This window comes from Falco biarmicus, chromosome 4 (genome assembly GCF_023638135.1).
Source record: "Falco biarmicus isolate bFalBia1 chromosome 4, bFalBia1.pri, whole genome shotgun sequence".
NCBI classification, from domain to species: Eukaryota; Metazoa; Chordata; class Aves; order Falconiformes; family Falconidae; genus Falco; species Falco biarmicus.
Window position 1 is genome coordinate 15727967 of NC_079291.1, and position 14216 is coordinate 15742182.

At 39.9% G+C, this 14216-nt stretch overlaps 1 protein-coding gene across 5 annotated transcripts in view; it reads right to left on the reverse strand.

The window, feature by feature from the left end:
- ZDHHC3 (zinc finger DHHC-type palmitoyltransferase 3) overlaps nt 1-14216 on the reverse strand; it is a 36616-nt gene that overhangs the window by 19151 nt on the left and 3249 nt on the right. For all 5 annotated transcript variants that reach the window (XM_056338279.1, XM_056338278.1, XM_056338277.1 and 2 more), the window contains exons 2-3: nt 3425-3754; nt 621-745 (exon numbers count right to left, since the gene is read on the reverse strand). In XM_056338279.1, the coding sequence (XP_056194254.1) occupies nt 621-745; nt 3425-3730 (431 nt within the window). In that variant the 5' untranslated portion in view covers nt 3731-3754. The remainder of the gene's footprint in view (nt 1-620; nt 746-3424; nt 3755-14216) is intronic.

Below are 14216 nucleotides of genomic sequence, written 5' to 3' on the forward strand. Positions count from 1 at the left end.
ACTAAAAATCTCACTACTCTCTTCAGGGAAGTTTATCCTACCAGAAAAAGAAAGGATATGACACATCAGTAGGCATACTGATCTATCACAAAGCACAAAAAGTCACAGTACTCAATGGAAATGTGGAAGTCTGAACTCTTAAAAATATATATGGTTACCTGACCTTTAGTTTTAACTTAAAAATCACTTCTAAACAGAAGCTACAGTTAGACAGATGGGTTTGTGAACAAAAAAAACGGAAGGGACACTGACCTTTTCAGAGACATTACATTTTATGGATTTCTATGCATTCTAGCATATAATGTCTCTTTTTAAGTCACATTTACATGCAAATTTACAGAATATCAATTACAGGTCTGGAGTCAAGGCAGCATTCATTTTAAGTATTTCCCATTTTGCAAGAAGTGGCCCCAGTCCGCTATAGATGAAAACTTGTCAGAAAGGCCCTGAGATTTCTTCAGAGAAGCTTGAACATGCCTGCCACTAATTGGCATCTGAATTCTGTTGCCAATCTCTCAATTTAACCACTCCAGTCTCAGACTCAATAACAATTTAGATCACTGCACACTAGATAATTCTTGCAGTCTTGATAAAAGAGCAGTCCTCAGAAAAGACTCTACCTGCAGTGGTGGGCTCTGTCAGGTTTGATGCTACAACACTTTGGGCACTTGTAAACCACCTGTCCTGGCTTCAGCTGTAAACTCTCGATGAACTCCTTTGTGGCATTACCTTTGGGTACAGCACCCTGCAGTAAAAAAACACAAACCAGAATATTAACCTGTGGACATTACAAGTGCTAAGAACAATGGGATGACTTAAAACTACGGGGAGGGGAAGGAAGAGAAAGAAATGACAACTTCCCTACAATCGGTTTCAAGAAGAGCAAGAAGATTCAGAAGATAAATTAAAATGATATATGGAATAACATAATGGAACCACAAACCAATATAATAATATATGGAACCACATACTTTAATTTTGGTGGATTTTTTTTTAAATATTCATAAATCCTTACGTAAGCAATTAGTCTTTTGTAATCCTATCTTGTAATCCCTCTCTTCACCTCTAACAAAAAATCTATCATGCTAGTGTTTCATATCAAAACTGGAAACCGCAGATGTTTTATTCCAGTAGAAGCAGCTACTTTTGAAGTACAATTGTGTGCACTAAGTGTTGCTGGTAAACACCTCGTGTATTCATACCTATGCTTCCATTGTGTATTTGTTATTTAAATTAGGGTTTAACATTCAAACAGTGAACACTAAGAACCCTCCCACCTGAATAAGACTAGGTAACACATTCTTAGCTGTGCAATTTCCACTTTAAGATATGTGATTTTAAACAGGTAACATATTGCTGCTGCAGGAGCCTGAGTTCAAGTTTCCAGCCTTTCTAAGGCGATAAATTTGCTCAGAAAAAACACACACCACCACCCCCAAAGTCATGAAATGGGCTGTATGAAATCAGTGCTGGTACACTGGCACAAATGCACCTCTGTGGATGTAAGGCTTTTATATTGAAAAACAGGGATGTAGTATTTCAACAGATTTTTGATGGAACAGTCTCTTTTTAACACGCCTCTACAACCTCCTAACAGCAATAAACAGGAATAATACACATCAATGAGAGAACTGCACATTAAACCAGTATTATAAGGCTTTCTTGAGCAGTCTTTGGGTTTTTCCACAAAAACATCCCAACAGGCCTGACCAATTTAAAAATTATCAAGACCAAGTTCCACAAAACGCTACAACTCATGTTCTCTCTCTTCAGTACACAACAAATCTCAAAACCTTAAGAATGTTTTTAGCAAAAAGCCATAGGAAGCAGCTCCTGAAGAGCATGACACGTACTATCTATTCTGAAGAATTCAGATATTCATTTATTCATAATAAGCATTCTGTTTGATTGCCTCAGCAGTGCTTTCTGTTTTATTCTGATCCTAGACATGCCCCTGGTTCCTTGTCCTGGCAGCTTCCTCATCCCTGACTCACATTGTCCTGCCAGATCAAGTTGCTGCATCCCCTCACTTTATCTTCCCTCCCCCATTTTGTTTAGCTGATTTCCTCACAAAAAAATAAAACAAAAGCCCACTGGCTCTTGCCATCCACACACATAAATCCCACCGCACGCTAGGAATTAACATATCTTTTCCCAATTACTCTACATAGAGATCATATCTCCTTCTCCAGCACTGCTTGCCTAGCCTGCTTCAGAATACAGCTTTTGTTTCACAAGAGTTCCTGCTAACTCTGCAAAATAATTCCAGCGACCTGAAGGTCCCTCAGCATTAAAGCCACACAACATAAAATAATTAACAACAAGAACCCCTAGGATACAAACTATGTATAAATTGCTGCATTTTATTGGACTCTATTCCTGAGTCCAATAACCAGAAGTTTCAGAGCCTCAGCTACTGCTTACAGTTCTGCCCAGCAGCAGTAGCATGCAATTCATCAGTCTTTACCATAAACTGTGAAATTACCCCAAATCAAGTAATTTCTGCAGCACTGTGGCTTCTGGGAGAGCTGGAAACTAAGAAACAAAGATTCCACTGAAGTTTTAATGGCACCTAACAAGGTTTCAAGTAGAAAATGACATTTGGAAGGAATAATTAGAGTATCAGAGGTACACCACCATTCCCAACAGCAACAAGAACACTCAGGAGAAAAGGGCCAAGAGAAGCCTAAACTTATTTTCCCTTCCACTAACTAGTGGAGATGGGGTTTTAAACTGGATCTACTATCCAGAGGTTATTAAGCAAAATAAACCATCAAAGGCCACTCAGAATAAGCATCATGATACTAAACTGTATCTTACTAGCTGAAAGACGAGAAAGCAACAGACCAGATCTCTCACAAAGCAATGTCCTTTGGAGACATACAAGGGCATCTTACAACTTTGATGCTTCCCACTTGCCTAAGAACAGTCAGCTCTTAGCATGCTCACATAGTATTTATTTCAGCATGGTCCAATACACTCAAATAAATCACTAGTATGAGAGATGGTAACATGGCTTTTCAAAACAACACATGTTCTGTTCCATTCTGCTGAAGCGATACTTGCCAAGGCAGACAACCAAAACCAGCTTTTCCAGCTTTCCTGTTTGCTGAGACATGACAAGCCACAAACATGAGATCTACCACTGGGGAAAATACAGCGTCAGAGAGAAATGCTCTCCTTCCCAGTGCAAAAAGAGGAGCTTCTGACACAATGGGAATCTAAAGCTGTGTCCTTGACTTTGCATCTGACCCGCGTGGGATGAGAAATTAGCATACCATATCAGCAGTCTCACTCAGCAGGCTGACACAAAAAAAGTTATTTAAATCTGCCACTCACTTGGCAACTAAGTCACCCAACATCTAGCAGACAAGAAAAACACCGCCTGTTTCTTTCCAAGACATACAGAGAGAGATATACTTACTGGATCTGTCAGCATAGCACGAAAATGTGAAGCCAAAGCGAGGAAAGCCAAGGTGTTGAACAGTGTGCCATTGATGACGCTATAAACATAATCTCTTGATGGAACTAGCATGACAAGGAGGACTACAAAGTCGGCATAGAACACCAGCATCCAGGTAACGACAGCACATGCAATACCACAGCCATCTCGAATAAACCACATTGTTCCCAGGGAAGCGCGGCTAGGAGGTGGAACACACTTTTCTGGCTGGAGGTATTCAGGTTTCCTTTCAATATCTCTGAAGTGGTGGACTGGAGTAATCATCATAGGCTATTATGTCCATACTTGCATCTGAAAGAAAGTCAGAAACAGTGTTCACTGCTTTGCAAGACACATAGACCTCCGTTCGCATAATGGCATGGGGATCATGTGGGAAATTCCGAATTACAGAAAGTGAGCTGAAAAAGCAAAAAGGTTAAATAAATCAAACACGAAATAATGGATTTGGAAACCAGACTCTTGCGCTTATCAGAACACTCCTTACTCAGAAGACTCTCTAAGTGCTTTTAAGATTTGCTTAATTACACATAAAATCTACCAGCGTGCCACCTCCACCCACCTCTCACCTACCCCAGAGGAAAGGCAACAAGTATTTTAACGAAGAGAAAGTGATCAGGTAGGGGCCAACAGGCCCTGCCACAGCAGCAACTGAAGCAAGAACTGGACACTGTCATGGGAGGAAAAAAGGAAAGACCTGTCATACAGTTGCAGGGTCCCTTTTTGCTGCTTCGGACCTGCAGAAGGGAAACATCTCTCCTACACATACTGGGGAGCTTAGCAAGTGGAAGAGGTTTCTTTCTCCTTATCTATAGCCCCACAGCTTTGGGGTAAAAGTGCAAAACCAAACCACTGCAAAATTACAGCAGGAACTGCTGAAGAAGCAATCCAGGCAAAGATCTTGGAAGGAATTTCTAGCCCTGGCTGGAGGACACTCTTCCCAAACAACAGCCGTCTCCCACTCTCATCTCCTCCTTCGGCCTTTTGCCATGCTTCTCCCACCACCTCTGCTCCATCCCTCAACAGCACCACCCCCTTTAGCACTTCTAGGTAACTAACTCCACTCCACTATAATAAGGGCACTAACATGACATTTGCTGCCATGTCCTTTCCCTGTCCTCTCTGTCTCTGGAGGCACCTTGTCTACCCAGAGGGTAAGGTCCACCTTGGAGCCAGAAACTGTACTACTCCAGGTATGCACAGTGCTTACTGTGCATATAGTTTCAATGTAACTCCACCAAACATAGGCACTTGATAAAACAAAAAAGGTGCTCATAAGATTTTGGCAGGGGATCAATCCATCTGCATTGTGAACATACACCGCTCAATGCTAGAGCACACCTGGAATGCTACGCTTTGAAAGTGGCTCTTATATACCCAGCAACTTCTTCCAAAGACTTCTTCACAAACTAATCGCACAACGCTCTAAATGCTCAAAACCACTACAGCCTCTGCATAAAGACCTACCTTCTACAAAATCAGCTACAATACCTTTACTACCAAATACACTGAATTGCATATACTTGAACAGAAGGGGGGTTCAGCCTCCTTCTATTTCAACATGTAAGGATTATTCTCAGTGCTTTGCAAAAAAGCACGTGCATTTTTCAGTTCTAATTCAGAGAAAAGAAGACATTGTTCACAATGGATTTTTCGCCAAAACAGTTCATACTGAGGCTCTTTCTGTGCTTAATTGTTACCAAAGTGGCACTGCTGCCTATACAAAATGGATACATTTTACAGAAAACACAGTGATAAGATCACAAAAGTACCTAGGACCTTAAAATTCTCTCAAAACTTTTACAGGTAAATTCTGTTAAGTACAAGAGAAAGCTCTATTTTGCATAACCCCAACCTAAATGGAGACGCTATTACACCTACCTAGACAGGGAAGGAGATGACAGTTTGCTTCTTAGCTGTTATTTCAAGAGGACAAAATTCATAAGAGGGCAATTAGTCTTTCACAGCCAAAAATTAAGATTATTAATGAGCAGGATGATTAATTACATCCAAGCACAGAAGTGATGAGCTTGTCGCATTAGTGCAAGTTACATGGAAGAGGTGACTGGAACTGCTATTGCCACAGTGAGAGGCAAAAGCCAGGAGCACAAAGTTTCTAAGTGCACTGAAGTGGATGAAGCAGACCATTTATGATAATATCTATATAGTTATGTTAGAAAACTAAACTAGGAGAATCAGGTATTTTCTTACATTTCAGCTTTGAGCATTTAGTGTGCTGCTAAGTGAGAGAGTTTAAGATATTTTATTAATCTGAAGAGTCACATGGATTAATGTTAAATAATTGTATTTATCGTATCATGTAATATCAGCCTTATATTTATACATACATCACACAGAATAGAAAAATCAAGATTAAAATGCGCACGAGGATCTCATTTACTTTAGCAAGAAAAAAAACAACAACACAAAGAAACCTCTCCTCCCCATTCACAAAATTCACATACCACACTGTAATTACTTTGTATTTTAACCACAGCTATAATTTAGTCTCATGACTCCTGACACTTAGGGAGACAAACTACATAATTTTCAGAAACAGTGACTACCCTTACAATCTGGTGGTATAAATTCAGACAAATCTATATGTACTAGTAAATCCATACCTTTTCCCCAATTTTTCCACAATTTCTGTAAGGAAACTTATATATTCATACATTCACACAGACTTAACAAGTATTAAAAAGACTCAATCCCTCCCCTCCCCAAGGAAACAGGTTAACCTTCACTACTACTAATCTTACTGGAATTGTTATGTTGGTTTGCAGCTCAAATTAAAGCTGGCATAATTAAAAACTCATGCCTGACAACTGTGTTGACAGTAACATCACATTGCATTAAAAAATAAGAAAGAAAACAGTAATTTAGGTTTTTGATTTTCAAAAGGAAGTCTTAGACTTGACACATCAGGGGCAGTAACAAGTTGGGATAGTCCTGAACACAGACTGAGGATATTTTGCCTAGACTCTGACCCTTTTTTTTCCCCCTGCAGTTTTGTTTCCCAAAACAAAGGAATGGAACACTGACAGGAAAAGCAAACTCCTATTTAACAGAGGAATTAGTCTGACAAGTCACCTTAAGGTCAGTATTAGTAGAAACTTACTGAAAGCCAGACAAATACACAGTGATTAAAACTGTGGGTTTAGTCCTGAACAGCACATTTCAGCAGTCAAATAAAAATTCATCTCTTTTGCAAATGCAGGAAGTGGTTTCCCTCCAGTAAGAGTTCTTGTGCTCTCTCTCAGTAGTATTATTGAGCTAAATTGGGGCGGGGGAAGCTATTGCTGTGTAACTAAGGAGAAACTGGAAGGAGCCTTGAGGCACCTCAGTCTGAAAGTCGGGGGACTCATTTCTGCAGTGCAATAAAGAAGCAGTTAAGAGGATAGAGCACAGGCCTCCAATTAAGACAAATTGGTTATTTAATGCACTTTGTTATTTAATGCTTGCTTTAGAGGCATCATCAGGCAACAAAATGAAAAATCAGTACATAAACACCATTCATTATTTGAGAAATACATATGTGGTTTAGCGTACATTATCTTGAGTCAACTTACAGGAGTTCAGAGTTTCAGCTGCTCTTCTACATGACCCAGTTAGTTTTCTTTTTAATTCCTTGTTCCTACATACACAAACATCTATTTTTGTTTATGTTGTCCAACCTAGTATCTTCATATAAATAATAACAAACAAACCAAAAAAAAAAAAAGACTGGAGAGGGGAGGAAGCAGTAACTTGCCCTAACTGGTCTGCCCTGCAACCATGCTGCATATGAGCTTAATTTATAGCACACAGGTGGAATGTGTCAGTCCCTCCTGCTCTGGAGCAAACAATAGGTAAACAATGAAGGCAAAGGGCTTACGGACTTAATCATGGTGTCAGGCTACAAGAGAGGCCACTAGGTAAGTGTGATGACACACACATCCATTTAGCTTAACAACATGTCAGAGCAAAGACCTCTTCTTTTTTATCTGGAAGGCACTGGGTATTACGCAAATAATAAAATAACAGGTAATACACAAATTAGAAATGTAAATAAAATCAACTTCCTCCTACAATGAACACCTAAAATATGCTATTACACCCTACATAAATCAAGTAACTGTCTTTTGACCTGCCATATGCCCTGTCAAAAACGTTTTTTTAATGGCCTGCAACTGCCAAAGAATGTGTTAAGAATGAACTAACGAATGATGTGAGCCTTCACCCAATGTGTACCTGAAAGCTACCTGAGGTTCTGATGTTATAAAACTTACACCAAGTTTAATGCCATCATCATCATCACCCCACTGATTTTCATGTAATTATTCATGCTAGTGATGTCAAGCACACAGGTATGACTTGCAAAACTACAGTATTACCATGTACACTGCAACCATTTCCTCTATTGTAAGTCCACTAACATTGAAGTTTGGGAAGAGGGTTACATTTTGTGGTATGAGCTAAGGGAATTTCAAGTTCTGCCAATTATGTGAAAACAACTGGGGGTCAGGGGTGGAAATGGGATCAGGGCAGATCATGGGCATTTTCTGAGGTTTTTAGTTTGAGTTACTACAAGCTTTAAAGAGATGCTCTGGAGCAGCTTCTATGACATACAGAGTTCATCAACAGTATTTTGAGAGCTTACAAACAACACTAAAGTTAACTTTTTATCACAAAAGGAAGAAAATGTACATAACCAGTCACGTTATACTCATGACAGCTAAACTAGCCAATCTAGATCCACAGGACAGGATGTCCTTTTAAATAAAACCAACAAACTCCACATAGCTAGCTAGCTAGCTAGAACCTGCAAGAGATGTCATTTTGAAGTTAATTTCGTTTTTCTGTATGTAAAACTGCATTGAATTAAAACACTACACACTTAATCTTCCTTTGCAACAGAAGTGAAAGGAAGTGTGCTTTCTAACTAATAGGATATTTACCTATGCTTCTCCTGCCACGCTTTCAATACAGCTCAAATCTTGACAACAAGCCTGTCAAAACTTGCGAAAGCAAGTTCTACCAGGGATAATAAGGAAATATTTATAGCATTCATATATTTTTTTCCTAATGGCTCCTGCAAGGCCTAAAAAGCTTTATCTGATCAGCAGGAGTGGAACAAAACAGTCCAGCTATGCTAAGAATCTTTGGCAGTCTCCTGCAGATTCATCCAGATATCCACCAGCATGGCAATTTCCAACCCCCGGTTTACAAAACCCTGAAGGGTCAATGGGACATTTTTAACAGGTCGGTGAAAGGCAGCTAAAAAAAGAAAGCATATTATTAGCAGGCTTAAATTTGCTATAGAGAGTTGTACTTCCATTGGAATATTTTCAGGACTCCACACATGGTTAAAAAAAACCCAACAATCAAACAAAAAACAAATAAAAACAACCCCAAACCCAATCGGGTCAAAACCTCCTCCTCTCCTATGAAAATGGCAAAAGCAATAGGGACGGATAAAGCACGGAGTTTAACACTGTGCTGACAGGACACTTGACTCAGATCAAAATGTCACAGGGCAGTCAGTACTGCTAGCCCTATTCCAGCCACCCTAGGAGCAGGTAACAGAATTATACCTAACACAGGTAATTTTCCATTTTCTTCCGGAAATTCAGGCCACATTAAGGAGCACAGTTTCAGCCCAACTACTACATTAACAGCTACACATTTGCTTTTAGCAAGAGGCTCAAACACCTCTGGTCCCCCTGAAACATTTGGCTACTTGTCATGCAATTTCAACAGCTTCAGTTTCCACACTGAAGAAAAATGGTATACAGAGATAAGAATGTGAATTCTATTAAATCCATTTAAAATAATCTTTAAAAATTACAAGCCTTAAAACAAATTTGTGTTTTCTGAGGCTAAATGCACAGGCTTGGATTATCTGCCATGAAAAGGGGGAAAGAGCACACAAAACCAGATGGTAACCCAGTTATAACAGTTTTCCATACATGAAGGGAATAAGTGGCTATATTACAATGCTGTTTTATAGTCACAGTTTAGAAAACCGTTCACATCATTAAATATTTCAGTGAATCATAATTTATTTCTTATTTTTAATTATTTTGAAGAGGCCATGAGTGAACAACACCTTAAAGAAAAACAGATCACACTAAAATACTTTTATTATTTTTATTAGAAGCATCTCATTAGAGAGGAAGATTTACTGAAGTAGTGCATTTCTGAAGAATGTATTTGAACAGGAGTATGAATACATACAGGAAATGTCTCCCTAAGGAGAGCATGGGGAGGTGGAAATTACCTCAAAGACATCTGTCAGGTCTAGAAACTCCATCCTGAGGGCCTGGATCGGGCTGAGGGTGACAGGCTCAAAAGAGATGCAGCCATATAAGGCATAAGCCCCACAATTCTCCTCCCATTTACATCAGTGTAAACAAGAAGCAACTTCAACAGTGCCAGAGGAATTCCATTGGCAGGACTGCAAGTAAGGCCGCATTTTCTCAACTGAAAACACGTTTGTGGTATGCAACCTTAACAGCTTCCTGGTTAATGTCTACATAATTTCTGTTTAACTAATGGATATGTATTGTATAAATAAATTATAATTCAATAACGACCGACTTAAGCGTCTGTCTGGTAAGTGAAGTGACTGCACTCCCACCTACAAGGCCTGTCAGCTGCCAGTCTGCACAGCGGAGAGGAGACAGACAATGTAGTTACTGTCCAAGGTACATAAACACTGGACCACTATGTGACAAAAATGGGGCAACATCTAGGAACAGGACACAGGTCACAAGGGCAACAGAAACTAAGGTCAGACTTGGATCTGACTTGGTCTGACCACAAAGTCAGTGATCTTAGTAAGCTTTTGATCAGAGACTGAACGTACTTTATAAAACTGTCATTAAGTGTGAACCATTACAAAATAACTTAGGGTAATTTTTTAACTATCCGAGCTGCAAGGGCAACAGTGAAATTCTGTCACTTCAATCTAACAGTTTCTCAAAAGGCTAAATACACATGAGCTACTTAACCTATGTAAAAAGAGAAATATTAATCCTGAACATATAAATACAAATGAGCTTTGTAGCATTGCCACCTAGCTGGAATAAGCATGGAAAGGACAATCTTGCAGATGGGACTGCACTGGGAAACAGGAAACAACAAATGGGGATCACTTTCACCCATGTGTCATGCTATCCCACAGCACCGCAGTTATCCTGAAGAGACAGCCTTATAAGAGACAAAAGAGAAGAAGACAAAAGAGGAGAAGCAGTCCTGGTCTTCTAGACAGCTCTGCGATTTTGATGCTGACTTAGGACTTAAAACAGCAAACCACTGGATCAAGGGAATTTAAATCCTCAATTTGCCCTGTAACAACTTCAAGAAAAAAGAGAAAAGGAAAGATAAAAACGAAAGAGGGAAGGTTTGTCTATACAACTAGCATTATTTTTAGCATCTATTTTAAAAACTACACTGCTTTCACAGTATAAGGAATATATTTTCCAGAGAAGCACAAAAGAGTCATAGCTTTAAAGTTGGCAGAACCATCCTAGTCTAAGAAAAAAATATTCTGAATATTATCTTCCAAGGCAGAAAGAGCACTTTAACTATCAGACATACCTTTTCATTCAGATGGTCTAACCCAGGATTTGGCTCTCACCTGCTTCTGTTACAGCCCCCACCTTCACAAGCATGAACAAGTCACTCAGACTCTCCGTATTTTCTCCCCCCACTTGTAGCCTACACTTCTCTACCACATAGTGGTAGGGGAGATACAGGTATGAAAGCTGTAAGGCATTTAGATTTTAAATCTAAATACTACACCTAAGCAGGTACCTAAACCAAATACAGAAAATACACAGGGCATACATTAAAACAGGGACCAAAAAATCATCACCTCTATCCCGAAAAAAGGACTGAAGTTAAAATCACAACTGTCATGATCCACACCTTTGTGATGTTAAGTGTTAGCCTAGAAGAATCCTATGCTGCTACTTCAGAGAACTGGAAAAACCTGAAGGTTCAAAGTTGCTGGATGTTAAAGCTTTTGAGATGTAGTAAAGAACTCCTGACTTGGCAAACAAAGTATTTCTTGTTTTGCTCACTGTTGCATTAGCAAGCACAAGGGATCCCTGTCTCCATTTAAAAAAATAAAATTTCTGTGTGTAAACATTAACTTCATTATCCTTCGAAATACCAAGAATTGGACACCAGACTAACTGCAATATACATAGCATGCTGCTTAGCTGTTCTACGCTATATTGGACATGAGTAATTCAAGTAGTCATTGCAAAGAACAAAGATGTATATCACATTGCTATCTCCCTTTATCACCCTGCTATAGCCTTTTCTGTATCTATGGTATGGTACTACTGCCTTCCCACTAGGCCTGTACATGTTTCATTGTCTTGGGGTTGGGTTTTTTTGTGTTTTTAAATAGCATAGTACTTCACACTACCTTTATTCACTCTTACTGTTTCAACTCGAGCCCATTTGTTTTAACTTCTGCACACTGCACCAAGTTTAAGACTGGTCACCCCTGTCAGTTCATTATTGCAAAACTCACAGCTGAACGTCACAAACATGCTATCTACCACCAATCCAGCAGCAAAAACATCAACAAGGGCCTTGTGTTTCCTCCCATTCAACATTCCTCTGTTGTCCACGGGTATTAACACTCAGTTTTCTGTGTCCCTGTTTTACTTACTTTTACAGGTTTGGAACAGCAGCTCCCAACATCTTTCTGCTGCTGTAACCTTCCTTCTCACTTCCTGACTTTTCCATCTCTATTCTCGGCTTTAGGCTGGTGGGTTTTTTCTGTTCTTTTTTTTCTCCTTCTTGCACTCCTATTCCGTCCCATAACAGCACCAGTCCTGTATGGTCACCTTGTAACCTGGTGGAGTGAACAGGTAAGGGGCTATAAGCCTAGCTAAATCTATCTTCAGTCTCCAGAAGCATTCCCAAGCACACCCCATCCTCTGGGCACAGCCAGAAGCAGGTGAAAGGAGAATTAAGCTGCCAGTGCTCCTGTGGAGTAAGCGCCAGTACCTTAGCTGCACCTTGCCTGTAACGTGTTGCTCCTCTCTAGCTGGGAACTACTGCTGTATGAGGAGGTCTTTGGCACCCACTGCCTGCAGAGGCAAGCTGGCTGGCTCTTTTGGACTCCCTCTCAAAAGGACAATGTGTGAAGTGTTACTGGCAGACTTGCTGCACTGCAGTTCCAGTCAAGTTACAGGCTGTTTTTTCTTATTGTCTGCACAACCCAGGAAATATGCAGCTTTAATTAGGAAAGCTTTAACTTCTCATTTTTTCTAATGCAGCCTTAAGTTCCAGATTAGTTACATGCACAAGTAAAATATGGTCTTCTGGGTACCATTGTTCACATCTGGTTTGCTCCAATGAGCTAAGCACAGAACAAGGAAAATAAAAACTGCCAACAACTTTTTCAATCTTGTTGTATTTTATATTACCTGCTGTCTTCTCTCAGGAAGGCAGATATTCTGGAATACAGTTTATCACCCTAAAAAAAGTTCATGTCTACACTGCAGAGAGACCAGAGAAAACTTCGAGCTCAATCAATCAACACCTGCAGAGACTAGCTGAGCTACAGCCATACCATTTTCAGACCAACACCACTGTGGGTGCTCATCACCTACCCTTGTAGTCTCCTCTACAGAAGAGAAACCCCATCACAGATGTATGAGAACTGCCTGCACAAGCAAGCTTCATGGCTCCACGAGCAAGTTTTCCTGAAATAATGCACACATGGGTTTAAACTGCCTTGACTATGCAACACTGCTAGCTCCTGTTCAGTTGGAGATACACAGCAACCCACCCAACAAGAAAAGTAAATTCATACTAGGTAAGAAATTCACCAAAGAATTAGATAAGAGATTCACCAAAGCTGAGTTACCATTGCCCAGGCTACACACATACTGCTGAAGACTGAGTTGCTTCCCTTTGCTGACATAAAGGAAACTGCCCCAAAAGGACTCGCAACTGCTTGGGTACAGCAGACCGGCATCTGCTGAGGCATTAAGCATTCGTCTTCTTGCAACCTGGTCTCAACAGTAGGGTTAAATAAATTTTTATATTTTTGCCTAATACCAAACAATTTCAAAGTTAAATACACACTCTGTGACTATACCACCTAAAATGAAAGCTAAAAAGGAAACAGAAACATAACAAAAACACCCAATAGGTGTTAAATGTCACAACAAACATTTTAGCTTTTAGACAGACCTTACATTTGTCCTTTTACAAACCTATAACCACACAGAGCTTCTGGGTTGCACCTTCTAAATCTCAATGAGCCTTCAGTCAGCCAAAACCTACTACCACAAGCAGCTCCCATTGGAACGGCAAACACTATTGCATCAGTGAGGCAGCATTAATTGCTACGCTGACAGAACCATAGTGTTTGAAGTACTGATCTGTACTGCATGCTGAAGAACTACATTTTTTAAAGATATATGAATAATGTGGCTCCCCTTATACTGACTCTTATCACCAAAACGCCTGTAACGCTATACAAAAGACTTGTTTATTGCTTTTACTAAGCAAAGAAAAACATGGTACTCACTAAAGCCTAACTATGCCACCATTCACTGCACCCTGCCAGTCCCTTCTCTGTGATTCCACTGTATCAGAGCAACCATCTGAATGTGGGCCCCATTCCTACAGATCTGACATTGCACACACACCTCTGCTGTGTCAGGAGCCTGGGACACCATCTCTCTGTCGCATGCTGAAAAACTTAGTTTATCTTTTCTGAATCAAGACCAAAGGAAAG